The sequence below is a fragment of the Tenrec ecaudatus genome, chromosome 8, assembly GCF_050624435.1.
Source record: "Tenrec ecaudatus isolate mTenEca1 chromosome 8, mTenEca1.hap1, whole genome shotgun sequence".
Lineage (NCBI taxonomy): Eukaryota > Metazoa > Chordata > Mammalia > Afrosoricida > Tenrecidae > Tenrec > Tenrec ecaudatus.
The window spans coordinates 46,890,145-46,917,701 of record NC_134537.1 but is presented as its reverse complement, the minus strand read 5'-3'; the positions used below and the strand labels follow the sequence as shown (position 1 = coordinate 46,917,701).

The window sequence follows — 27,557 nt, the reverse complement described above, 5'->3', positions numbered from 1 at the left end:
TAAAAGAAATAAACTGAATGTAGACTACAATGGAGGAAATAAACTCGTATATATATATAGATTATAATTTAAAAACTCCTAGCACTAATAAATTAGCATGGTCACTAGTACATGAAATTAGCAAATCAGTTGTGTTTCTTTACACTAGCAACGAATAATCTGGAATGGAAATGTATAGAACACCATAAAACTAAAAACTGAAGCATAAGTCTAATAAAGTATGTACAGAATCCGAACACTGCTCTTAGAAAGACCAACCAAAGGAAACCCTGATAAATGGATTGTGTTCAGAGATTGGATGACTCAACAATGTATAGCTGTCAATTTGCCCCAATTTGATATATTAATTTAACAAAATTCCAGTCAAACATCAAACAACTTTATGTTGATATAAAACACACTAAAACAGAATAATAACTTAGATTACCACCAGTCTGATTTTCACATTTACTGTAACCACAGAAATCAAGGCAGTGTAGTATTAGTGAAGGGATGGTCACATAGACAATGGGACAGGATAGAGGTCATTTCTGGACTATATTGGTCATAAGTGTGGTCAATTGCTTTTTTGGCAAAAGGAGCAAAAGCAATTCAAATGAAGAACAGATAGTCTTTTCAACAAATGGTGTTAGCAATTACACATCCACATGCAAAAACCAGTGTCAACCTAAATTTTATACTTTATACAAAGCAAACTCCAAACATTCTATAGGCCCTAAAGCTTCTAGAAGAAGCATAAGAAAAAATCTTCATGATCTGGGGTAAGACAAAGAGTCCTGAGATCAGACATCAAACAGCACAATTCACAAAGAAAAAAAAAATGGAGAAACCAGACTCTATCAAAATGAAAAATGTTGTGCAGGACATCATAAGAGTGAGGGAAAGAAGAGAATGTATACCACACTAGAAGATTTTACTAAGAAGAACAATGCACAAGGGGCAGAGGGGAGAAGGACTATATGGAAACTCTATTATTCTTTTTGTACTGTTTTTCTGTAACCCTAAAATGGCTCTAAAAATAATAAAAGTCTATTAATAATACACATTTTAATGGCCTATGAACCATTTAAGAGAATGCACTAATTCACAGTAATAAACATCCACAATGCATAAAAACACAAATTATTCTGTAATTTTCTCATGTATTGATTACCGTCAAAAGAGAGAAAAATTTGTTTATAGAAAAAACCTATAGACTGGGAGAAAATAATTGCGTATCACCATCTTACAGAGTGCTATTTTGGAGGTAAACCCAAACCCACGCAAGTCCAACTCAAAGCAACCCTAGAGGACAGAGCAGAACTGGCCCATAGGACTGCCAAGGCCGTCCATCTTTACGGAAGCCAAGTGCTACATCTTTCTCTAGCAGAACTGCTAATGAGCACGAAGCACAGACAGCTTTAAACACAGTACTACCAGGGTTCCTTTGTGGAGAGGACTTTAAACAGGACCCCTGGTGGTGTAGTGGTTACACGTTTGGGCCAAGACCCCGCATGGTTGGTAATTTGAAACCACCAGCAGCTCTGAGGGAGAAAGACTGGGCTTTCTACTCCCGTAAACAGTTACAGTCCTGGAAACCCACTGTAGGTAGTTGTGAGTCCGCATAGACTCCAGGCAGTGAGTTTGGTTTGCCTATAAATGCTAGAATGTTTCAAGTCAACTGTAAAGTAATTTGGGCTTACCCATTTGTTACCAAGACTCCGGTTGGTACCAAGTCCTTGTTGAGCGCTTCCAATGACCAACGATACAGGTTTTGGGATGATTTCTTATTTGTTAAGTCATGTACTAATATAATACCTAAAAAAATCAAAGAAAATACTATAAATGCTATAAGAGGTCTTCTTTATTTCACAATGGATAAAGTAGTGCTTGGATATATAAACACTATGTTGCTTAATGGATCTAGAGTTCTAGCTAGCGTGACTAACAAACTAAACACATTACAACAATCCCTATATACACTCTTACAAATCATTAACTACAAAACTTTGGTCAGTTATATAACTTTTTATTAATATTATCACTATTCTGTAAAGGCTAACCAAACCGCTCTACATCTTTTAGGCTATCCTTTCTTCTCTTCATTCCACAAACTCTGAAAGCCTATGCCGTCTCTGGTCCTAGTTGGAGAACCACTTCATTAAAAAAAGAAAATCAAAATCACTTCAAGTATATAAAGTATATTTCAAAAGTTATCTGTCTTTTCAAAGTTTTATTGGAATATGTCACAGATCATACAATTCAATAGTTCACCCATATTAAGAAAAGTTGCATAACGATCACCACAATCAATTTTAGAATATGTTCTTCCTTATTGTACTCATTGTGATTAGCTCCCCATTTCCCGCCAACCTGCTGTTCCTTACTCCCCAGAAACCTTGAATCCTGCTACTTTCTCTATAGATTTACCTATTTTGGATTGCATATACCAAAAAACACAACACTCCCAAAACAACAACACCACACTAAGAACAATTAAGAAGTAAAACAGAGAAAATCTTCTATTGAAAAGAAAGTATTAAGAACTGTAACAAATTTAAAATGGGTCAAAAGGGAGCTCAAATGATACGGTGCTCAATTTCAATCTAACGGCATCTGCAATAATCCACTTTCTAAAGCCCTGTGTGTGACAGCAAGCTGTTCCCTTCTCTGGTCTATGGTCAGAGGGGTTTACTGAAGGCTTCATCCACATGTATTTTCTCTACATGAAAAAAAACTTTAAAATGGTTTAGTACACATATCAGCATACACATATATTACTCATATTCACTAAAAAGGATACTGCACAAAAACAAGACAGAGCAAAATAAAGCAACAAAAGAAAACAAAGCAACAATGACAAAAAGAAGAAAAGCCTATGAAGAGTTGAAGGCCTGTTTGTGCCATCCTCATTGCTAAGGCCTGTTTGTGCCGTCCTCATTTCTAGGGGCTCTCTGACTGTACCTCTTCCAAGACGGATGTGTTTGTTCTCCTGGTAGTTCACGGTGTAGTCAACATTCTTCACTAATATTATCATTCAAATGCATCAATTTCCCCTAGGTCTTTCTTATTCACTCTCCAATTAGCACACACAGTCCTCTTCACTTTCAGCAAGTAACGTGTGTCGTCTGCATATTGAAGGTTGTTCATAAATCTGCCCTTAATCTTGGTGCTGAGTTTTCTCTCATACAGTACAACGTCTGGTATTACTTGCTCACTCTATAGACTCAATAAGAATGATGAGAGGATTCAACGCGACACACACCTTTCCTGAGGTCAAACATGCCGTATATTTCCTAGTTTGGTTTGAACAACGGTTTCTTGGTTTATGTAAAGGTTCTGCATGAGCACATTCAAGAGCTCTGGCATTCCCATTCTTTGCAATGCTACATGGGTTTCTTGATTCACATAGTCAAATGCCATTGCAGTCAGTGAATGCACAGGTAACCCTCTTTGTTGACTTTCAATATCCACCTGACATCAGCAAGGATATTCCCTGTTACACATCCTCCCCTGAATCTGGCTTGGACTTCCGGCAGTTTCCAGTAAATGTACAGCAATTGCTACTGAATTGTCTTCCGAAAAACTTTACGTGTGTGTGACATTAATGATAATGTTCAACAACGTCCATATTTTGCTGGCTCACCTTTGGAACAGGCACAAATGTGGATTTCTTTCAGTTGGTTGGCCTGGTAGGTGCCTTCCAAATTCTTGGCATAGACAAGTGACTGATTCTACGTTGCATTTGAAGTGAGTATTAGATAATAAACCTTATTAAAATGGTATTGACTTAATATGCTATAAATTGCTATTCTTTAGCTGACAAAATATCTTGCAGATCTCTTGGGTCTAATAAATTTAAATTCTAATTTTCAAGTCTTTGAATTAATGTTTAGCTATGCAAATTTGCCATCCATGAAAGATTTCGTTAATAGAACAGAAGAAATATGCCACTGGAAGGAGGTGAGAGAGATAGCCAAAAAATAAGAATAGTAGAAAAAAATGGACAGTGGAGAGATTGAGAAAAACCAAAACACAAATATAATAAAACAGAATCAAGGTAACCTGTTTATTATCGTAAGCATGTAATTATATAATAAGATAATAATAATATTATAAGCTACATGATCCTAGAATTTAGGGTATCATCTTGTGGACACAGACTGGAGGTTTTCAAACCTCTACCTAAGACTTTACTATATCACCCACAGTTTATTCTGAAAAGAGGATGTGAAACTGGTGATTCCTCCATCTTCAGGATGTGAGATTTATCAATTTAGAAAACGACAGAAGAAACAGAAAAAAATTGGCCCCTCTAGTTTCACAGCCATCTGTGCAACTAAGGTGCTTGGGTAAGCTGTAGTTGGCCTGTTCCAACTAGCCCACGAAGAACCCCTATTTCTCCTGTATCTGGAGCAAACAGATCTGCCTCTTGCCCCATATTCAACTGTAATCACTTACCTTCCTTAGTTATAAGTTTTAGTAGGCACCAAGAACACACAATCGAGAGACCATTAAAAAAAGGAAACAACTATCCATCATTAAAGAATATAGTTAATATTAATTCAGCATTTAATGGCCAGCTATTATGATTTACATGTTTTATCTAATATAATTCTCACAACAGTCTTGTGAGGCAAGAATTATAACCTTCATTTCACACCCAAAGAAATAGGTTCAGAGAGGTTGAGTTATTTGTCCTGGTTCCTATGTGAAGTGAAGTCCCAGAATTTGAATGCAGTTCTAATGACAAAGGATGGACTGGGATTAGTAAAGATCTAATCTTTGAGCAAAAGAGCACCAGATATATTCTCCCTTATTTCCTATGTTGCAAGATCCTAAGACAGGAGCCCTGGTGGTGTGGTGGTTACGACCTGGGCTGTTAACTACAAGGTCAGCAGGCAAACTCGCCAGACACTCCCTGGGCGGAAGATGGGCTTTCTCCTCCCGTAGATTAGTCTCCGAACTTCACAATGGCTGTTCCAAACTGTCCTGTACAGTTGTTACGTGTTGGCACTGATTTGATGGCAGTTTAAGTATGAGTTCTGGTTACGGGGAAGACTTGCTTGTCAGAGCAACCTATTGGATGCATGAGGCGGAGCTTTTTGCTTGAGAATCTCTGTCTGTGCTGTGTCTTTGTTGTTTGTAGGCGCTGTTGAGTCAAGAGTCAATTCCTACTCATGGTCAGCCTATGTAACTCTAAGGGCATGTAAACCAGGGCTTTGAACCTGTTTGAATGGTTCAGTTATGCCTGCCAAAGTGAAAGTGGGACAGATCAGAATTTTAATAATTTGCGCGAAGCAAAATGATAAATAGAATAAGAAAATTTATGGTCTAAGTACTGCAATGACAGACTCAGAAGAGCAGAGTGAGCTGTTTCAGAAGGCTGATGCAGGAGACTGGATTATTGCCCGAACGGTGGAGAGTGACACACATTTAAAGTGGTGCAGTCACCACCATCTCTGAGCAGGGCCTCATTTCCAACCATGCCTGTCAAGAGATGTGGTTGCTATCAGGGGTGGGATTCAAATAATTTAACAACCGGTTTGCTGCCCTCATGACCATTTTAAGTATAAAAATGATATACTGAAAAATAGTTTATTATTTCACACAGTTAATACTAAAATAAGAATAATAAAAGAGGTACATAAAACTAGATTATGAGTTTTTAAATCTTAATGGAAACTTAAATAGTAACTGATCACAAACAATGAACTGCTATTTAAGGTATTTCTAGACTGGCATCCTCTCTTGCAATATTCATCCATTTTATCTGAACACCCTTGGCGGTGTGATTTTTCCTTACCCATCTTTCACTATAGGAGTAGGATCGCATTCCTCTAGAGGTAGCCAAGTAGACAACACTGTGTCTAATGTGTTTGATAGATTAGAAACAGGCAACTTCTCTGCTCTGAACACGTTATGTTCATCTTTGGATAATACTTTTCTGCTTCTGCAGAACTTACAGCAATTATTAGGACAATATTTTCAGTTCTTTGAACACTTTCAGGAATTGCATAATTCACTCATGATATCTTGTAGGAATTTGGGGTATAACACAAAGCTGAAACGAATGATAGTGTGTCACTCCCTGGTTGCTTGGCACCTTTTCTCTTTATGTTATATGTGAGTTTACTGAAGTAACAAATGTAAGGGAGTGAAAATGTCTATTTCCTGAAAAGTACAACGATTTTACTAAATGAATGAATAAATATCACAAGCTTAGTACTTATGGACCCAACGAACTTACTATGGTGCTTACAGTATGCTGCTGCCCAGATGAGCGTTCAGAGAGTAAGGAACATACAGTTGTGATGTTCACATTGTCAGCTGCCCAACCGTCTGTCTTAGAGAAAACCATGAATACAAGTGCCATTTTAACAACTGGTTTGCTGAACTCAACAAAAATACAGTACTGGTTCTGCCGGACTGGTGCAAACCAGCTAAATCCCACCATCGGTAACTGTACAACACACACACACGCGCGCACACACACAGCCCTTGCTTTCTAAGAGAGCCATTATATTTCAATAGGGTGTCGATCTGCAATTTTTCCCATTTTGGTTATTGTCCAGCCCACTTAGCAAGTAAAGGTGAGTGCTTTGTGGCAGGCTTGTGGAGTGGGGTGCCTCTGGGCTCTTAATTGGAGGAGCAAGGTTGAAGAGCTGAGACTGAGTGTCTTCCGGTAGAGGCGTGTAACAGAGTGGTATGCTCTGTGGGTATCTATTAACAGCCTGAAAGGTCTTTGTAACACGCCCCGAGCAAAACATGCATTGTAACCTGTAAACTTCCTTAATAAACTCTTTGACCATGAATATTGCCTGTGGGTACTGTGTGGGCATTGCAATGAACCACAGAATTATAGAATCCAGAGGAAAAGCAGAGTACAGGAAAAGTAGAGCGTGAGTAGGAGACAGACAAACAGCTATACATTTACCAGAAGTGGAGGGGCAAAGTGCCAAATCTTTTGCTATTGCAGTTTTGCTATGTATCAGACATCAAAGAACAAAAAATCCTGTCATTGTGAATGAGGGGGAGTGCGGAGTGGGGACCCAAAGCCCATCTCTAGGCCACTGGACATCCCCTCACAGAAGGGTAACAGGGAGGAGACGAGCCAGTCAGGGTGCAGTGTAGCGCTGATGAAACATACAACTTTCCTCTAGTTCTTAAATGCTTCCTACCCCCGACTATCATGACTCTAATTCTACCTTACAAATCTGACTAGACCAGAGGATGTACACTGGTACAGATAGGAACTGGAAACACGGGGAATCCAGGACAGATAAACCCCTCAGGTCCAATAACGAGAGTGGCGATACCAGGAGGGTAAAGGGAAGGTGGGGGAGAAAAGGGGAACCTATCACAAGGATCTACATATAAGCCCCTCCCTGGGAGATGGACAACAGAAAAGTGGGTGAAGAGAGATGTAGGACAGTGTAAGATATGACGAAATAATAATAATTTATACATTATCAAGGGTTTGTGGGGGGGGGGCAGGAAGGGAGGGGAGATGAGGAGCTGATACCAAGGGCTCAAGTACAAAGAAAATATTTTGAGAATGATGAGGGCAACAAATGTACAGATGTGCTTGACACAATGGATGGATTGTGATAAGAGTTGTGTGAGCCCCCAATAAAATGATTTCAAAAAGGAAAAAAAAGAAACGCTAATAGTTCTACTGCTCACATTTACTAAACTGAATGGGGAATAGTACACTCAGGGGATGGCGGTTTGAAAATTCTATGTTTCAGGTCTTATTTTTAATGTAATTTTATTTCTCAATGTTTAGATTATGACAAAAATCTAACTAGAAACAGAGAGACCACCTTGATATTTAACCTTCTGAATTACCTGGTTAAAATCCAGAAACAAATGAAGATGTGATGTCAATGTCTAAATCTAGAATGGCGAATATATTAACTTTGTCTGACTTAGGATGAGTCCCCCATCCCGTGGCGCGTGTCAGGCAGAGACGCACTGCTTTACCGTTCACTGCGCTGTAGAACACGGCTCGTGCGCTCTTCACACTGTCCGCGCTGCCCACCGAGCCGCCGACATCCCACAATTCTATGTAGTACGCCTTCTCCTCTGGGGTTCCTTCTTTGTAGTCATGAACCTAAGAAATCAATAGTTTACCATCACTACTGTAAACACTACGAAGCGTCTTTCCAGTGTAAAGCACTGGACATTCCCTATCAGTCTCTAGCTGCTTAATACATAACATAATGGAAGATTTTTCCATTTTGATATCACCTATTTTGCCAATAGGTGATATCTATGACCTGGTCCCAACTCTGATAGGGGGTTTTCCAAACAGACACGCTCGTACATATCCTGTTCATAAAAGTAGGCAGGTTGTAGTTGAAAATAAAGCAACAGATAAACATGTGTTGTTAACACTATATATAGTGCGATGTAGCAATGATGAAACATACAGCTTTCCTCTAGTTCCTAAATGCTCCCTCCCCCCCCACTATCATGATCCCAATTCCACCTTACAAATCCGGCTAGACCAGAGGATGTACACTGGTACAGATAGGAACTGGGAACACAGGGACTCCAGGGCGGATGATCCCTTCAGGACCAGTGGTGTGAGTGGCGATACTGGGAGGGTTAGAGGAAGGGGGGGTTGGAAAGGGGGAACTGATCCAAGGATCTACATGTGACCTCCTCCTTGGGGGATGGATAACAGAAAAGTGGGTGAAGGGAGACGTTGGACAGGGAAAGATATGACAAAATATAAATTATCAAGGGTTCATGAGAGAGGGGGGAGCGGGGAGGGGAAAAATGAGGAGCTGATGTCAGGGGCTTAGGTGGAGAGCAAATGTTTTGAGAATGATGAGGGCAATGAATGTACAAATGTGCTTTATACAATGGATGTATGTATGGATTTTGATAAGAGTTGTATGAGCTCCTAATAAAATGATTAAAAACAAACAAAAAATAAATGGTGACAGAAAAAAAGAAAAGAGCCAGACCCCCCCCAAAAAATACTATATATAAGAAAGCATGCCAATTCTACAGTTTTACACATACCATTTAGCGACACTGATTAAATTCGAGTTGTACAACCATTCTTTCCCATTCCCCTAAACCTCCCATCTAATCTTTCAAGATGCTGGTGCCAATTTGATCCCGTATATATTGTTCTCAAAGGAGCATCATGCTCCAGGCAGGCATTTACTAGTTAAGCTAGATTGTTGTTTGATTTGAAGAAGACTTTAGGGGGTATTTTTGGCTTACAGTTTCAAGATTATCTCAAGGTAAGAGTTTCAAAGGTTCATCCACTTTCATGGCTTCAAGAGTCCAAGAGATTGTGGAAACCTCTGTTCTTTATTGCTCCACTTTTATAGAGTCTTTGATGAAAATGTTCAGAAATCGAGCTGGGGACCACCCAGTACTCCTGGTTGCATAGCAATGGCTGCAGTTGTTTAAGGAGACACATTAGCCAAACATCTATATCCTCCTACTCGGATTCCTTTTTCTGTCCTGTCATAATTCTTAATGATTTCAACAGTAACAAAGATGCTCTTTTCAATATGCTAGCCTCTCAGTTCTTAACCTTCTCTCTTCCAAGGATGTGCTTCTCGATATGAGTATCGCATTCCCATGGTCACACGAGTGCTTGTAAGCACCAATGATTGTAACCACTCCATAATCTCAAATTTGAGCATCTTACTGATCACCGCCAAATCTAATCATCTTTGATCCCACCGCCCTACAGTTAATTAATCATAATACCACTTCTAAGTCCTCAGGTCCTTTCGAACTGAGTATAAATTCCATGATCCTATATTCACTTTGTCCCTCTCATTTTTTAATATTCCAATCCCTGTTAAATTCACCTCTGCTTCTCCTCCATGCACGCAATCCAGCTAGCTGACTACAGAGCTCAGAAAAAAAGCAGAAACAAGATGATTGTATTCACATTAAGTTCAAGTGTGCCTTTAGATTTGTCCTTCAATCAATCAATCAATCAATCAATCAATCAATCAATCCATTTACTTTTCTTCTCTACTATTTTTATATGCGTTTCCCCCCCAAATTACATTATGTCTTCTCCATCTTCAGTCACAGCTGATAACTTTGTTTCCTGAAACAGAATTTTCCAGCAGGTTTTCCACCACTTTGCATCTGTTCCCATATAATCAGCCTTAGCTCCTGCTACTATAGATAACTGTTTATGATCCTAAGACCTACAATGTCATTCCATCATGCTTACTCAAAGATACAGCCCCACCAATTCTTCCTTCTCTCCCCTTATCAACAGTATTTTCCTTCCTGCTGGATAATTTTCATTTTTCAAAACAAAAAACCTTGAGTTTGTGTCTTCTTCCAGCTACCATACTACTTCTGTGTCCCTTTTAACAGCACAACCACTGCAAAGAGAGTCAACTTTCAACTATAAAATTTTTCTCACATTTGCTTTTGAACCTATTTTTTATCAAACGGCTGTCTCAATCACCACATCTAACATGTTATGTTTGCGATAATCTCTTCATTGCTAAATTCTATAGTCAAGGACTAATTTTCATCTTATTCTATCATTGGGCAACTCCTTTTATCTCACAATCAGAAGCCCTGTTGGGCTACTAACTGTATGGCTACCAGTTCAAAACCATGAGCTGCTTTGCAGAGGAAAGATGAGGTTTTCTACTTCCCTAACGATGAAAATCTTCCAACTAGGTCAATATATAACATCATGATAAATGGAGGAAAGATTGACATTGTCAAGGATTTTGTCTTGTTTGGATTCACAACCAGTGCTCCTGGAAGCAGCAGTCAAGAAAGCAACAGATGTACTGCATTGGGCAAATCTGCTATACAAGACCTCTTTAGAGTATGGAAAAGCAGACAGATTGTGGACTGTGATAGGAGTTGTATGAGCCCCCAATAAAATTAAAAAAAAAAAAAACCAGAGAGATTACTTTGAGGGCCAAGGTGGACCTGAAGCAAGCCATGGCATTTTCAATTGCTTATAGGCATTTGAAAGTCGGACAATGAATAAAGAAGACCATAGAAGAACAGATGCATTTGAATGGTGGTGCTGGAGAAGAACACTGAAAGTACCATGGACCGCAAAAAGAGCAAACAGATCTGTCTTAGAAATACAGCCAGAGTGCCCCTTAGCAGCAGGGATGGAAAGACTTTACTTCACCTTACATACGTTGGACATATTGTTAAGAGAGACCAGTCTCTGGAGAAGGACATCATGGTTAGCAAAGTAGAGGGCAGCTAAAAAGAGGAAGGGCCTCAAGGAGATGGCTTGACATAGTGGGTGCAATAAGGGACTCAAGCATGTAAACCACTGTGAGGCTGGCGCGGGACTTAGCGGTGTTTTGTTTGGGATACATAGGTGTGACTCCTAACAACAACAACAACAACAAACGTCGTTGCTGGAAACCCACAAGGGCAGTTCTACCTTGTCCTATAGGGTCGCTATGGACTGGAATCAACTCTATGGCTGAGTTTGAGTTTTTGTTTTGTCATACAATCTTCATTTGCTTCCAGTATATCACACTCTCCTGTTTTCTTTCCTCTTCACCGCCTAATCCTTCTCAGTCTCCATCTGTACCTATTGAGTGTGTCCCAAAGGATTCAATCACTATTTTACTGAATCCTGGAGCTTCTCGAACACTGTTCTGGAAACAAATAAGAAAAGTAAACTTGCTAAAAAATATAATTGTTCCTGGACTTCCCCAAAGCCTCTGGGGTAGGGCTAAAAAATCTATGTTAAAAAACAAACAAAGCCCCTCTTGAATGGATCCTCATTCAGTTACTGCTGGCAACCATTATATTACACTTCTTTCACTCTGAAATGATTTCAGATGCCTACGGTTGCTGTCCTGAAAGTCTACTAACTCCTCTGTAAATCATCACCATGCTAACCAACCCCAGGGTACTATGCCCCCGCAGTCCTACCGTGTCATTACGTCTGCTTGCCAGTTTCTCTGGCTATGTACGAGGGCCTTCAAAAAGTTCCTAGAGAAGTGGGATTAAAAAGTAGTGGGATTCCCCATGAACTCTCTGAACCCCTGTTGTATAATCACAACCCAGTTTTTTATGCTCTTCTCCACAACAAGGCGCTTTCTCTCATCGAGTCTTCCAGGATTTCCTTCCATGATCTGAAAAGAAAGTTCCCCTTTTTTTCCTTCCCAACTTGCTCAATCATAATCTGGCTAAGTTTAACGTATTTCAAATGGAATGAGTTTAAGAGCTTTCAGGCAGTGGCTGGCGGCTCACAGCTGTGTATGCATGGCATTATATCTTTTACACAAGCAAGTGGTCTCCAAAGGAGAGCGTGGCCTTACAGCACGCGCTGCCCTTGACACACTAAGTGGCTCCTGATGCTTTACGAAAAGCCCAACATGGTGGGGGCGGGGGCGTGATGCTAAGCTATGAGAAATGTGTTCCATACTGAAATCAGGCCACCAAACATCTAATATTTAAAGTCACCGTAGATCTTACAGTTATATGTGTAACACTTTTCTTAACAGGAAGCAACAGTGTGCATTGCTCATCCAACAGAAAGAGGAACCACACTCCTCAGTGCTGCTGGCAACAAGGACCTTCTCAGTTACTCACCTCTCTGCTTCTTCGTGGAAACCAAACCAAGCCTACGAACAAGAGGCGTTGGGTTCCTTTGAGAAAGCTCACTTGTTGTTTATAACTTTAAAAGGTGGAAACAAATTTGGTAAAGAAAATGACATACCCTGAAAACAGAAACTGTACATTGTAGATGCTCTTCAGTAAGTTTGGCTCAATATTGGGGCCTGAAAATCTACACTAAAGTGACAGGTGCTGGTAGGTAAGTGATGAACTTGCTCTCTGCAAGCTCAGCAGTTCAAACCCACCAGCCACTCCATGGCAGAAAGACGAGGCTATCTGTCTGCTCCACCCCTGCCCTAGCAATGAGCAGTCCTGATGGTGTTGTGGTTATATGTTGGGATGCGATCTGCATGGTTGGCAGTTCGAAACCACCAGCATCTCTGTGGAAGAAAGACTGGGCTTTCTACTCCTGTAAACAGTTCCAGTGTTGGTAACCTCCAGGGAGGGGGATCACTAGGAGTCAGTATTGACTTGATGGCAGTGATTTATCTGCCTCCATGAAGATATGCAGCCTCGGAGACCCTGCATAGGAGCTCTCTGAGTGATGGCAGTAGGTTTGTCTGGGAGAGAAGTGAGCGATGAGAGAGGGGGGTTAAGAGAGCAACAGGGTGAGTGTAGCTGGGGAGCAGGACTGGAATGTTTCTCACTCACTGCTGACTTCCAGTTCCTTGCATGGAGTCTGGTCCCCAGTAACTATGCACCACAGGTACCGAAAGAACAGATGGATGAATGAATAGTCCAGAGTATTACTTGTTGCCTTTTCCTTTTTTGCTTTCAGCCATGCTCATCTGCTCTGTTTACTTCTCTATTTTGTACCTTTTCTTCCCTTTAACCCAGTGGTTCTCAACCTTTCTAATGCCACAACCCTTTAATACAGTTCCTCATGTTGTGGTGACCCCTGACTATGAAATTATTTCATTGCTACTTCATAAGTGTAATTTTGCTACTGTTATGAATTATAATGTAAACATCTGATATGCAGGATGTATTTTCATTGTTACAAATTGAACGTAACTAAGGCATCGTGATTAATCACACAAACAATATGTAACTCTATATTGTGAGACATTTACTTCTAATTACAAATAAGTGAAAATTTGTCTTGAAGCATGGTGTAGCAGCATGGCTAACAGTTTTAATGACACCAGTAAACTACATTGCTACATTTTGCGACAGTATGCGTAAAAAGCCAACGTCAGTGCAAAGGCTGAGATTAAAGAGGCCGTGCCTTGGTTCCTAAGACCATCAGAAATATGTGTTTTCCTGTGAAAGGGTTGTTCGATCCCCAAAGGGGTCACAGCCCACAGGTTGAGTACTGCTGATTTAACCTCTAAATTTGGTGAAAGATTGACTTATATCTCTGTAGCCAGTTCCTCTCTGCCCACTCTCTTCATTTGGTTTCTGGCACTTATATTTCACTATACTTTTAAAGGTCAGTGCTGACTGGCCACCACCACATTTGATGTGGTTTTTCCTCACCCTCCTTTTTTCTGAGCCTGCTGTGCCTTTCTCACCCTTCTCTGCTCCCATGGGACTTCACCATCTTGGTTATCCTCTCTCTTTAACTTGACCCCCTTTTAACCTTTACCTCTCTCTATGAAGCCCCCAAGGTTCTCTCTCAGTTCTTTTCTAATTTTTTGTTTTTAAAAACCTCATTTACTCTCAGTATTCTCTCTATACAGACGATTTCGACTCAGGATTCTCTCCTGAGTTTCAGCACCTCACTTCAAACTGCTTGCTTTCTGTACAGCTCAACCGCAGATACCTCCCTTCGCAACGCCAGGGTCAACTCAAATTCAAGGCAACCACTCTGCTGTCACCTGTAAAACATTGCCCTTCTATCCACCCAAATATCCTTTCAATGCACCGCTGGTATAATTTCCACGTTTCTCAAGTACCTCATTTTCCATTTTCAACAGCTGCCACCTCTACTCTCGATACGCGCACTGTCCAGGAGAGTTTTTGTGATGATGGCCGTGTTCAGTGTAGTAGCCATTAGGCACATGTGACTATCAAATACTTGCAATGTGGCTAGTTGGACTCAGACAGTAAACTGTAAATTAAAATAGTGACATGAGCTTAGTGGTTACTACATTGCAGAGCGTCATGATATTTTTCTCACCATTCCGGAACACTTTGGATCAAGCAGCACTATGGGGTGGTGGTTAAGCGCATCGTTAGACTTCCTGGGCTTGAACTTCAATTCCATCACTTACTAGCTATGTGACCTTGGACAAGATATATAACACCTCAGTGACTCAATTGGGTTGTTGTGAGAATTGCATGAATTAACCTGTAAAATGGGTGTTTAGCACAAAGTAAGTACTATACAATGTTAGCTATCATTGTTATTGGTATTTCAGGTAGGGCTAAAGCTATCTAGTACATACAAATACCATACTGAACAATTACCATGTATATATATATACACATACACGTACACACACACACAGTGCATACATATGCATATAAGGAGCCCTGGTGGCACTGGTTCACTGTACGTTCGGTAGTTCAAACCCACCAAGGGCTTCTTGTGAGAAGGATGGGAGGTCTGCTCCCATAAATATTTACAGTCTTGGAAACCCTATAAGGGGTCACTATGATTCTGAATCAATACAACAACCATTTAAAAATATAGATATGTTTTTATGAGGGGTCTTCCAAAAGTTCGTGAAAACATTCTAAGATAATAGAATTTACTCACCAACTTTTTGAAGCTCTCAGGTACATATAATTGTGGAGTCCTGGTGATACATGGTTCGGTACGTAGCTAAAAGGCTGGCGGTTCAAACCTACAGAGGCTCCGTGGAGAAAGAGCCAGCAATCTTCCCGTAACTATCACACCCTAGAAAACCCAATGGGGCAATTCTTTCTGTCTCGTGGGATTGCTAGGAGTTGAAAATGTACTCAAGAACACCTAACAACAAAACCACCAGGATAAATGAATGGGGCTTCAAAAGTTGATGGAAAAAATTCCATTATCTTCAATTCTGGTTTCCTATGAACTTTGTGAAGCCTCCTCATAAAAACCTAGTCCCACTTACTAGGCCCCACTGTATATCCTTTGTGAGGATAAAGACAAGGCCCTTTTTTATTAAACTGTAGTGCTTATGCAGCCCCAAAAAGGATTCAATAAATATTAATTGTATGTGATGTGGTAACTACAGAGTTTAAATCCCATTAGATTGCACTAAAAATGACTAAAAGATGAGAGACTATTTTCAAAATATAATCTGAAAAGATTAAGTCCTATAAGTCTTGTTTCTACAATTAAGAGTAATCACAAAATTGTTAGTTCAATTATGCTTGGCCAGCAAAATTAGAAGAAAAACTGAAGAATATCACAAAATAATACTCTTTGCCTTCTCTTCCGTTCAGTGATGAAAAACTTCTGCACTCAGTGCTCAATTCAGAGTGTTAATAGTTACCGAGCACAAAAGTTAAACGCATTAGCTCACCAGTACTTGAAATCAAACCGCTGCAGACCCTCGTCATCACTCTATTTCCAGTTGGGTCTTAACACGTTTGCAGGAAGCTAAACGAGGACACCGTTCCTCGGAGAATTCCGAAGCGTGTGTAGGCACGGGTCTACACAACCCTGCAGATCCCTCTCACAGGTCCCCGTCACCCCAAGCTGCAACTGCAATACAAAAGCTGCCCGGGAGCTTTTGAAAGTGTTCTTTCAAGCTACTTAATTATTCTCTCTAAAGAGGAGACTGCTCAATTTATTGAAACAATAGTCAAAATGATGTATGTGTCTACGACAAGTTCCCCTGAGGTTATAGTTTTAAAATGTGTTTTACTTATGTGTTCTTCCCAAAGACAGAAGGCAGAGATCATCCTGTCTAGGATACAGTGAACAGGAATAATCCCACAGGTCTCATTCTTCTTTAAGATGCAATTCAGGGCAGACTGGCTTTAAAGGGGTCGGTTGAATATCACGCTCATTCCAGTACAATCAATCACATCATCACATATCTGATTACTGTAGCTTTTATGCTAGCCTCCTTTGGGGCAGTTTTATGCTCTCCCCAGTACTCATTAAAATAAAGGAGGGAATTAAAAAATGCTACCAAGAGTTTAGTATATGGTGACTCAAGGAAACTCCAACTGCGCTTTCTCTAACAGCATAGGTTTCCAAAGAGAATGGCTGCTATTATTTCTAAAACTTGGTAGGAATCTCAAGAATCAAGTACTCTCACATCCATTCACTGAGAAGACGGGTGCAGCACTCCTTGCAGACACACCGAGTCTCTACCCATGTGCATGGGGACGGCCAGGACAAACGTTCTTTTGGAAAGTTGGTTACTAGCGACACTCAAGACACTTTATATACAGCTACTCCATGCTGTTACTCCACACTGTGAACCCTTAAATGGCCTCTCAGATTCTCACACTATGCTTTCTGCCTCCTCTGTCCATCATTAAATTCCCAACTCCACCCCTCTGCTCCAATCTTCCCCTGGACACTATCTATCCTCTGGTTCCAAAATGCCATTACATCCCAGCTTCAGGTTCATCCTTTCTGTCAGTATGAACTGGCACCTGCCTCCAATCTGAAGATACATGTTCTCCTACAGTCCTCTGACGGGTTCTTCTACATTCTGATTAGCGTGGAGTTGGGAAACAGGAGATGCCTGCCTTATCCTCGAAGGCTATTTCAAGTACACCATTGAAGGGCATATAAGAAAATCTGTGTTCTTCTGAGGCTCTGGAGCAATGAGTTGTACTCCTCTGCCCACTTTCTTGTTCCTACACTATGTTCCTATCAGCGTCTGAGCCATAATCTTGCTACTCTAGTCTATGTTTTGTATTAACCACTTCTATTCCCACCTGGAAGACTTGTTCTACGTCGTGCCTAGAGTTCCTTAAAGTACTTACTATTTCTCTCATCACAATCACCTTAGGTGCGCCTTAAAATGCAGATTTCTGGGCACCATGTGTTAACTTTGAACCAGGGTATCTGGTTTTGAGCAAGGCAGAAATCAAACTAAAAAAAATAAGATTAGTAGATGGAGTATTAAGAAATAACAAAAGAGAACCAATTTCCTATTTACAAGACACAAACTGAAACATAAGGGCACAGAGTAACATGAAATTCAAAAGATGGAAACAAACTACAACTTGCAAACAGTGACCAAAAAGAAGCTGGGGTAGCTATTTCAGTATCACAGAAAATAAATTCAAGATAGGATACAAGACCAGACATAGAAAGGAACATAAAACAGTGATAAAATCTTAAACCCTTTGGGAAGTTTCAACATTTAAAAATTATTATATGCCTAATAATACAAACTTCAAATATATGGATAAAAACTTACTGTTCTAAAATGAGAAACAGATAAGTTAAAGATCATTAACACCCATTCCTTTGCAACCAATGAAACAAGCAGACAAAAAATTAGCAGTGATCAATGTTTTAGGGTACAAGAGAGACCCCAATCTCAAATATAGTTGAAGAAGAACATTTATTAAGTCTTACAGAAGACAGAGACAACACAAAGATACAGACACATCATCCAAATGAGGGAGGTCACTAACATGAGGGAAGAGTGGCACCTGAGGATTCACATGTAAGACACTAGTCAAATAAGGCACAACATGAGGAATCCATCACAAATCATCTTGGTGGCAGATCAAGAGTTTATAGTTACAGGTGGGACTATAGAGAGAGGAACAGAATCATGATGGGAACATGTGCACTATGTTAGATAGAGGGGTTACAAGATTGGTCCAAGGCCTTCTGACCAAGGCAGTCAGGGTGAGATTGACAGGGCATGACTCATGACTAAGAGAATCCCAGAACTGTCCACCAAGGACACCTCCAGGTAAGCCCCTAAGAGCTCAGGGCTAGCTGGATACTGGTGGAGGTAATCAACTTTCCAATGCACTCTGCCTGAGGGCAAGATTATCTGTATCCTTGTTTCATGACCAGGAGCCCTGGTGGCAGAGTTGGTACATAATAGGCTATGATCTGCAATGTCAGCAGTTCCAACTCACCAGCTGCTCCATGGGAGAAAGATGATGCTTTCTACTCTCATCAAGAAATAGTCTTGGAAACCCACAAGGGCGGGTCTGCCCTGTCTTATAGGAGCCCCATGAGTTGGGATTGGCCTGATGGTAGTGAGTTTGGTTTGGTTGGTTAATGATCTGAAAGCATTAAATGTAGGATTAATCTACCTGGGAACTCTTCAAATGAAATTTGGCCTATCAGTAATCCAAAGCCTTCAGCAAACTGGGGTGCTCAGAATTTAACTGCTAATACATAATACATATGAACAAAATGATGAACTTGACCTAAGATATATACACAATCATGAAAAAACATGACCCGCTTAAAACAATGCATCCAACAATTACACAGCACACCTTCTTTCCAACTAAAAATAGAATATTTACCCAAATTGATGATCTATGGAACATAATTCAAATCTCAGCAAATTTCAAGTATGAAATCATACAGTGCATATTCTCTGAGCATAATGAACTCGAACTAGATATTACTGTTGTTGTTAGGTGCCATTAAGTCAGTTCCCACCCACAGTGACCCTGTGCACACAGAAGGAAACACCGTCCAGTCCAGTGCCATCCTCACAATTGTTCTTAAGCTTGAACCCATTGTTGCAGGCACTATGCCATTCCATCTCCTTGAGGGCCTTGGCGTTTTCACGACACTATTGTACCAAGCATGATGCCCTGCTCTCGAGACTGGCCTTTCTTGACAAGTTCTATGTCTATAAGATGAAATCTCACTATCCTTGCCTCTAAGAAGTACTCTGGCCTTACTTCTTCCAAGACAGATCAGTTTCCCTTTCAGCAGTCCATGGTACTTTCCATATTCTTCTTCAGCACCACCGTTCAAATCCATTGCTCTTTCCTCAGTGTTACTTATATGGCAGCCAACTTTCATATGCACATGAGGCAACAAAAAATACCTTGGCCTGGGCCAGGCATACCGTATCCTCAAAGTAACGTCTGCTCGTCAATACTCTAAAGAGGTCTCCCAAAAAAACACATCATTGGATATCCTGACTTTGCTTCCATGAGCTATGATTGTAGAGCCAAGCAAGACAAAGTCCTTGACAGCTTCAATCATTTATCGTTATCTATAAGTTGTGAAGATTCTGATCGTGTTTACAGTGAGTTGTAAATCCCCACTGAGGGCTGCAATCCTTGATCTTTGTCAGCAAGTGCTTCGAGTCCTCCTCACTTTCCGCAAGCAAGGTTGTGTCATCTGCATAGTGAAAGTTGTTAAGAATCCTTCCTCTGATTCTGATGCCACATTATTTTTCATATAATCCTGCTTCTCTGATTACTTGCTCAGCATACAGATTGATGTCCTCCTATAACTCATTGGAGTCCTGGTGGCATAGTGGTTACACATTGGGCTGCAATCCACACGGTCTGAAGTTTGAAACCACCAGCTTGCCCCTGGGGAAAAAGACACGGTTTTCTACTCCCATGAACAATTATAGACTTAGAAATTTATGGGGCAGGTCTAGCTTTCCTACAGGGTTACTATGAGTTGGCATTGACTTGATGGCAGTGAGTTTGGTTTTGGATTTCTAGAGATTGAATGAGTATTGTGAGCAGATACAACCTTGACAAACACGTTTCCTGATCTTAAACCATGCAATCTTCCCTTGCACTGCTGCATCTTGATACATGTCTAAGTTTCACATCAGCACAATGAGGCGTTCTGGAATTCTCATTCTTCTCAAGGCTGTCCACAGCTTGGTATGGTCCACACAGTCAAATGCATTTTCACAGACAACAAAACACAAGGAAACATCTTTCTGATGTTTTCTGTTTTCAGCCAAGGTCTGTCTGACATCGGCAATGATATTCCTTGCTCCACATCCTGTTCTGATTTCAGCCTCAACCTCTGGCAGCTTCCTGGCAAGCTACTGATACAAGTGTTTTTAAATGATCTTCAACAAAATTTTACTTGAATGTGCTCTCAATGACATTGTTCTATAATTTGCACATCCTGTGGGGTCACCTTGCTTTGGAATGGGTACAAGCATGAAGCTCTTCCAGTCAGTCGGCCAAGTAGCTGTCTTCTAAATTTCTTGCCACAGACAAGTGAGTGCTTCCAGTGCTTCATTGGCTTGTTGAAAAATTTCAATAAGCATTTCATCAATCCTCAGAGGCTTGTTTTGGGCTAATGCTTTCCGTGCAGCTTGAACTTCTTCCTTCAGTACCATTAGCACCTGCTCAAATGCTACGCCCTGAAATGGCTGAATACTGACCAGTTCTTTTTAGTAAGTGATTCTCATTATTCTTTTCATCTTATTTTGATGCTTCCGGCATCATTCAATATTCTACCCGCAGAATCTCTCCATATTGCAACCTCTGCCTTGAATTTTTTCACGAATTCTTTTAGGTGAAGTTATGCTGAGTGTGTTCTTTTTTTTCCCTCTCTCCAGGGCTGTGCACTGAAGACTGGTTTTCTACTCCCATAAACAGTTATATCTTATAAATCCACAGCATTGACTGCCTGGCACTGAGTTTGAGGGCTTTGCATATTTCATTCTAATAGTTGGTTTTGTCTTCTCAAGCTGCCCATTGGCATTTTATTTTGCTGTGCATTTTGACTTTGTCATTTACATTTGCCTTAGCTATTCAATGATTAAGAGCAAGTTTCAGAGTCTCTTCTGACGTCCACTTCAATCTTTTCTTTCTCCTGTCTGTCTAATGACCGCTTGCTCTTGAGCTCCTCCCACGCTCTGCAGCTCTTCTGTCACCAGTGTCCAATGCAGCAAATGTGGTCTCAAAATTTAGGTGGGGCAGATTCAAGGGGCAGATGGTGAGTGACAGGGAATGTTTTCTGGAAAATAATTTGGGATTAATTTCACATGTGTATAATTTACATATTCCAAAGCCAGGATATCAATTTACTGATTTGTAAAGGGAATCATTTCACAAATTATATGTAGCTAACCGTAAGAATTCCTTTGTGCTAGGGGAGGAAGGGAGGGAACGGAGAATAGATAGCAATGACGGCAGAACAACTCCCCCAAGGGAAAAATACCAGGATAGTAGGTGAAGGGATAGACTGGGCAGTGTAAGATATATACAAATAACAGTAACAATACATAATATCTTAAGGGTTCGTTGGTGGGGGGGTAGAATGGGGGAGGGAAGGAAAAAGAAGAGTAGATGATATCAAAGGGCTCAAGAAGAAAGATAATGTTTAGAAATTGTTGATGCCAACAATTTGTACATGTCCGCTTGAGTTAATGGACGTATGGATGTTTGGTTTGCATATATGTAGGAGCCCCTAATAAACAGATTTATTTCTTTATTTTTAAAGAAGTCTTTCATTTTGTTTTAAGTTCAAAGGACTCCTGGTAGTGTAGTGGGTATGAGTTGGGCTGCTAACTGCAATGTCAGCAGTTCAAAACCACCAGCTGCTCCCAAGGAGAAAGATGGGGCTTTCTACTTCTGTAACATAGTCTTGGAGACCCACAGGGAGGCAGTTCTACTCCATCTTTTATGGTTCCTATGAGTTGGCATGGATTTAATGGCAGGGAATGGCTTGAGACTCAAGATCACATGTTAGCTACTGTAGACTTTTTTAAACTTTCTTCAGCTTCATTCTGAATTTATGTATGAGAAATAGATGATCTGTTTCAGTCAACCGTTACCAGTTTTTTTGCTGTTGATAGTGAGCTTTTCCATCACCTCTTCCCATAGATGTCGTCAATGTGTTTTCTATGTATTTTGTCTGGAAAAGCCCATGGGTATAGTTGCCAAAAAAGGTATTTGTTATGAACAAGTCGCTGGTCTTGCCAAATTCTATCATGGGATCGCTAGCTATTTTCTATTACCAATACCATAGTTTCCAACTACTGTTCCTCTTTATTTCCAACTTTTGCATTCCAATTGCCAATAATTATAAATGTATATTGATTGCATGCTTGATCAATTTCAGACTGAAGAGGTAGAATTCTTCAATTTATCCCTAGCTTTCATAGTTGATGCATACATTTGAATAATAGTTGTGTTGACTTGATTTCCTTGAAGGCCGATAGATAAAATCCTATCACACACAGGATTGTACTTCAAGAGAGGTCTTGAAATGTCTTTTCTGACAATGAATACAGGACCATTCCGCTTGATTGAGTCAATCCCTGTATAGTAAACCAGATGTTTTTCTGACTCAAAATGGCCAATACTAGTCCATTGGAGCTAAGTAATGCCTAGGCTATTGAATTTTTTTGCATTCTACTTCCTTTTATCACTCCCAATTTACCTAGATCCATACTGTGTACACTTCAGGTTCCCATTGGATTCTTTGCAGCTGTTTCTGCTCACCTCGAGTTGTGCCTCATGAGCGAATGGAGATTCCGAAGGCTTTCTTGCGCAAGCTTTACTTCATTCATGTCACCATGGCCACTCTACACTGGGAAAGCTGCTCCTCATGAGACACCTTTCGAGTGCCTTAACACCTGAAGGTCTTCCCACGGGTCTCTGCCAATGCTCTGCTTCTATTCATTAGGTTGTCAGTATCTGATAGATGTTTCAATGGTATGCGTAAGGTTTTCCGGGCTATGTCCTCTAAAGTGGGCACCTGATTCCTTCTTTGTAGTCTGTTTTTAAGTCGGGAAGCTCCACTGAAACCTGTGTGTGATAAGACTCTCGACCATATATTAACAAGGAGGTCTATAAAGGGAGTCAAAGATAGATTAAAATCAAACAAACAAAACCCCCCAAAGATCCAGGAATGGGTTTTGAGCTTGCACTAAATCCTAGACCCAACTTAAGAATCATTAGTCCTTAAATCATGGAGCTGCTCAAGATTCATCCTACATGAGGGAATATAGAAGATATAGATACTATAGAAAGTAGATGGTGCCCGGCTATTACATAACTTAGTGTATAGGGTCTTAAGAGGTGTTTCCAAACAAGCAACCACCTAAGTGAGATGTCAACTAAGTCCGCATGGAAGAAGCGCACCAACATCAGTGACTAATGTATTATAAATCCTATAATCCAAAACTGAAGGAGGGAATAGTGGCACAGTCTAAATTGTGAGATTCTGGTGTGCAGAAGGCTATAGATGACAGTGGAAGCTAAGATACATTTGTGAGATCTACACAGGAAATAAGCCTCTGGTGATTTTCCTCTTTCCATAATAGAGGGATAAGAAGAAACCATATACCAAACAGAGTGCATTGGAGAGATGACTATCGGAGATCAAAATGATGAACCTGACTTGAATGGTTAAAACTTGGTCTGCTGATCCTCTCTGATACATACTGATTCTGATCTGGTTTTCAACATTTCTGGGCTGTTGCTTTTAATATTGGGGTTTATCTCTGATGTATTTTATCATTGGGGTAGTGTTTTTGAATATTTGTTATATGTTTTTCAGTATATGAAATGTGGGATTGAAGAAGCTATAGAGATAGCAAGTAGAATAAGGGTCTCTGGAGCTGATATCAAGGAGTTCAAGAAGAAAAAGAATGTTTTGAAACTGACTGTAGTAGCAACTGCATAATACTGCTTGATGTGATTGACTTATGGAATGACATGATATCTGTATTTGCTTCTAATAAAATTTTGGGCAAAAAAAAAATAACAAAAACCTATTCATTTTGAGTGACTTTGCTGGCATTTGAAATACCAGTAACAGTTTCCAGCATCACAGCCAACACACAAGCCACTTGAGTCCCACAAATTAGAAATGAAGCAGTACATTTCTAAATTACCCATGTGTCAAAGAAATTACCATGGAAACTAGGTGATATTGTGAGTTGAATAATAACAAACTGTTATGAATTTAGCTAATGGTGTGATTCGGTAGCTACTTAGACCGTCACTCATTCACATGAGTTGATACTGATTCAGTGACCCTCGAGGGAAGCCAAGTTAGAAATGTCCCTGTGGGTTTACAAGACTGTAACTCTTTACCGGAGTAGAAAGCCTCATCTTTCACTCTTGGATTGGCTGGAGGTTTCCAATTGCTGCCCGTGGGGTTAGCAACTCAATGTGTAATCATCATGCCACCAAGACTCCTTAGGGTCTCAAAAAAAAGAGCAAAAAACCCTGAAAAAGTAACGAAATAACTACCCATTTTAACATGTTAGAAAAAAAGTATATTAAACCTGTAAAAAGTATAAGCATAATAAAGGTAATAGGAGAAACTAAATGAAATATAAAGTAAGTATAAAATTGTAAAAAGACAAAAGTTGGTTCTTGGTAGACATGGCAGGAGACTGATAGAGAAAAACTACAAGTTACCCAACCAAGAATGAAAATGGAAATATTGCTTTAAGTGCTATAGATATTGAAAGGCAGTAAGACATAAAAATTAATTTACTGACAATAAAATTGACAATTTAGCACAAATCGAACAAATCATTTAAAAAATAATTTACCAAAACTGACACAAGAAGTATAAAAATATTTTCTAGGAATGAAATTAAATGTTATTTTAAATTTTCCCACTAAGAAAAGCTTAGGCCCAAACCCTATTTGCAGATTAAGTCTCCACTGAGTTCCTTCTGATCACTGACCAAGGACATAGATAACTGCGCCCTCAGCCGGAATGCACTGGGAAGTGAATGAGCTCCACTCCTCTCCAGCCTGCGCGAGGAGGGGCAGCCTTCTAGGGGCTTGCCTGGGTGTGTCCTTGATGGACAGTCAGGGTTCTCATAGTCCTAAATCAGGCCCTATCCTTCGTCCTCTGACTGCAAGGTCAGAAGGCCCTGGCCCAATAGGAAAGCTCTTCTAACATACTCCATGTGTGCCAATCACGGCCCTGTTCCCACTTCTGTAGTTCCACCTGTAGCTCTGATGTAACTGTAACTGTGATCTGCCATCAGTGGTAAATTTGTGGTGGTTTCCTTTGTTCCAAATCTTTCTTCACTTAGGTCCTGACTGAATCCTTGGACACCATTATGACCTCGTGCTAACAGCCTCCCTCATCTGGATGATGCGTTTCTATCTCTGTGTTGTCTTGGTCCCTTTGGAGACGTACATAAATGTTCTCCTTAAATTATATTGGGAATTGGGTCTCTTTCATACCCCAAAACAAATATTAAAAAGGAACACGATAAGCCTATCTTTCTCATGGCTTTCGATGCAAATGTCGGCAGGGAAAAAAGTTAGCAAACCAAGTCTAATGATATCTGAACAAACTAATACATTACAACCAAGGTGGATTTGCTCAAGAAATGCACGGTGGGCTTAACATTTTAAAATTAACATAATTCCCCATGGCAACAGATGAAGCATGAAAAATCAAGGTTAACAACCGATAAAATTCACTGTCTATTGTGACACAAATCTCATCAAAGTAAGTCTAGGAAGAGTGCCTTTAACCTAACAAAGCCTGTTATTGCTTTTAAATTCACAGTGACCCCCAGGGATGGTTGCAGAATAACACTGGACTCCACAGCGGTTCCAGGTTGAGAACTTTTTTTTTTTTAAATTTATTTGTCTTATTAGGAGCTCATACAACTCTTATCACAATATATACATACATCAATTATGTAAAGCACATTTGTATATTCATTGCCCTCATCATTCTCAAAACATCGCTCTCCACCCAAGCCCCTGGCCTCAGCTCCTCATTTTTCCTCTCCCTCCCTGTTCCCCCCTCCCTCATGATCCAGGTTGAGATCTTTCAGCAGATTACCAGGTCTTCGGGGGTGCCTCTAGGTGGGTCTGAACTGCCAACTTTTGGTTTGTAGTTGATGGCTTAACCATTTGCACCACCCAGGGCGTTCCATTACATTGACTATTTTCTCTAATATTGGGAACGAGAAAAATCAGATTTCCTATTATGACATCTGTCAACTACATACTGGAGGTTTTACCCACCACAATAAAATAAGCGGGAAAAGAGAGAGAAAGTACATAAGTAGACAGAACACTGATTAAAGATGGGAAACGAGGGTTAGGATAATGGGGAACCAGAACATTGAACCAAGGGTCAATTTCTACTTCAAACTGTCTAAAACACTAGACCGATGATTGTGTATCTTCTCGGGTCCTCTCAACAAATCTGTAGGCAGGCAGATGAGGTTAAAGTTTCAGAGAGATAAAATGACTAAAGTCCCTCTTTAATAAGTGAAGCACAGAATGGGGATTGACTTAGAATGGACATATTCAAACCTAAGATTCCTTTCAGTATGCCATGTTCTCTCCCAAAAAGATCTAAAAAGTCCAAAGGAAATTTTATCCAGAACTCACCTCTAAGCATAAATAAAATGGTCATTAACTCATTACCTAGTACCTGTTTCCTGTTATATTTAAGACTTTGGGCGTCATGATGAGCTGAAATGATAATTCCCCTCCACCTTCAAATTTTTAAAAACCCTAGAAAAATGTGGCACGCGCGTGTGTGTGTGTGTCTATGTGTGTGTGTATTGGGGAGCAGGGGAGTGGCAACAAGAAAAAGCAAAGAGAAGATAAAAGTCAGGCTCAGAGACAAAATATTATTCCCCAATGCTTGAAATGCAGGAAGAACTTAAGATCAGAGTGAGAAGCTGGAACTGACCCAGATTCTGATCTAGCCCCAGGGACTGGTGTCTGGAGTTTCCATGCTCATCTAAGAACAGTAGAGCTATTTTCTAGCTTTTATGGTAAAAATATATGTGGGTGAATGACAAAAAGTGAAGTGTCGGTACTTCATGAAATCTGAACCCTCAGTGGGCTGCTCAGTCAGTTAAAGAGCTAATAGGAAAAACTCAAACTCACTTCTATGAAGTCATGGCGACTCTACAGGGCAGGGTTGAACTGGTATCCTGTGAGTTTCCCAGCCTGGCACTCTAGACAGGAGGAGAAATTCCTGTCTTTTCTCCAGTGCTCTGCAGCAACTGATGGTTTCGAACTACCAACCTTGGGAATCACAGCCCACTGAGTAATCACTAAGCCATTGCTCTAGTCACTCCTTGGGAAAAAGAAAGGGTTTTCTTCTTCTATAAAGTCTTAGAAACTCACAGGAGTCAGGATTG

At 40.3% G+C, this 27,557-nt stretch overlaps 1 protein-coding gene across 1 annotated transcript in view; it reads right to left on the bottom strand.

Annotated features, from left to right (window-relative positions):
* RABL3 (RAB, member of RAS oncogene family like 3) overlaps positions 1-27,557 on the bottom strand; it is a 52,951-nt gene that overhangs the window by 16,074 nt on the left and 9,320 nt on the right. The window contains exons 3-4 of the mRNA XM_075556355.1: positions 7,966-8,095; positions 1,683-1,797 (exon numbers count right to left, since the gene is read on the bottom strand). Coding sequence (XP_075412470.1) covers positions 1,683-1,797; positions 7,966-8,095 — 245 coding nt within the window. The remainder of the gene's footprint in view (positions 1-1,682; positions 1,798-7,965; positions 8,096-27,557) is intronic.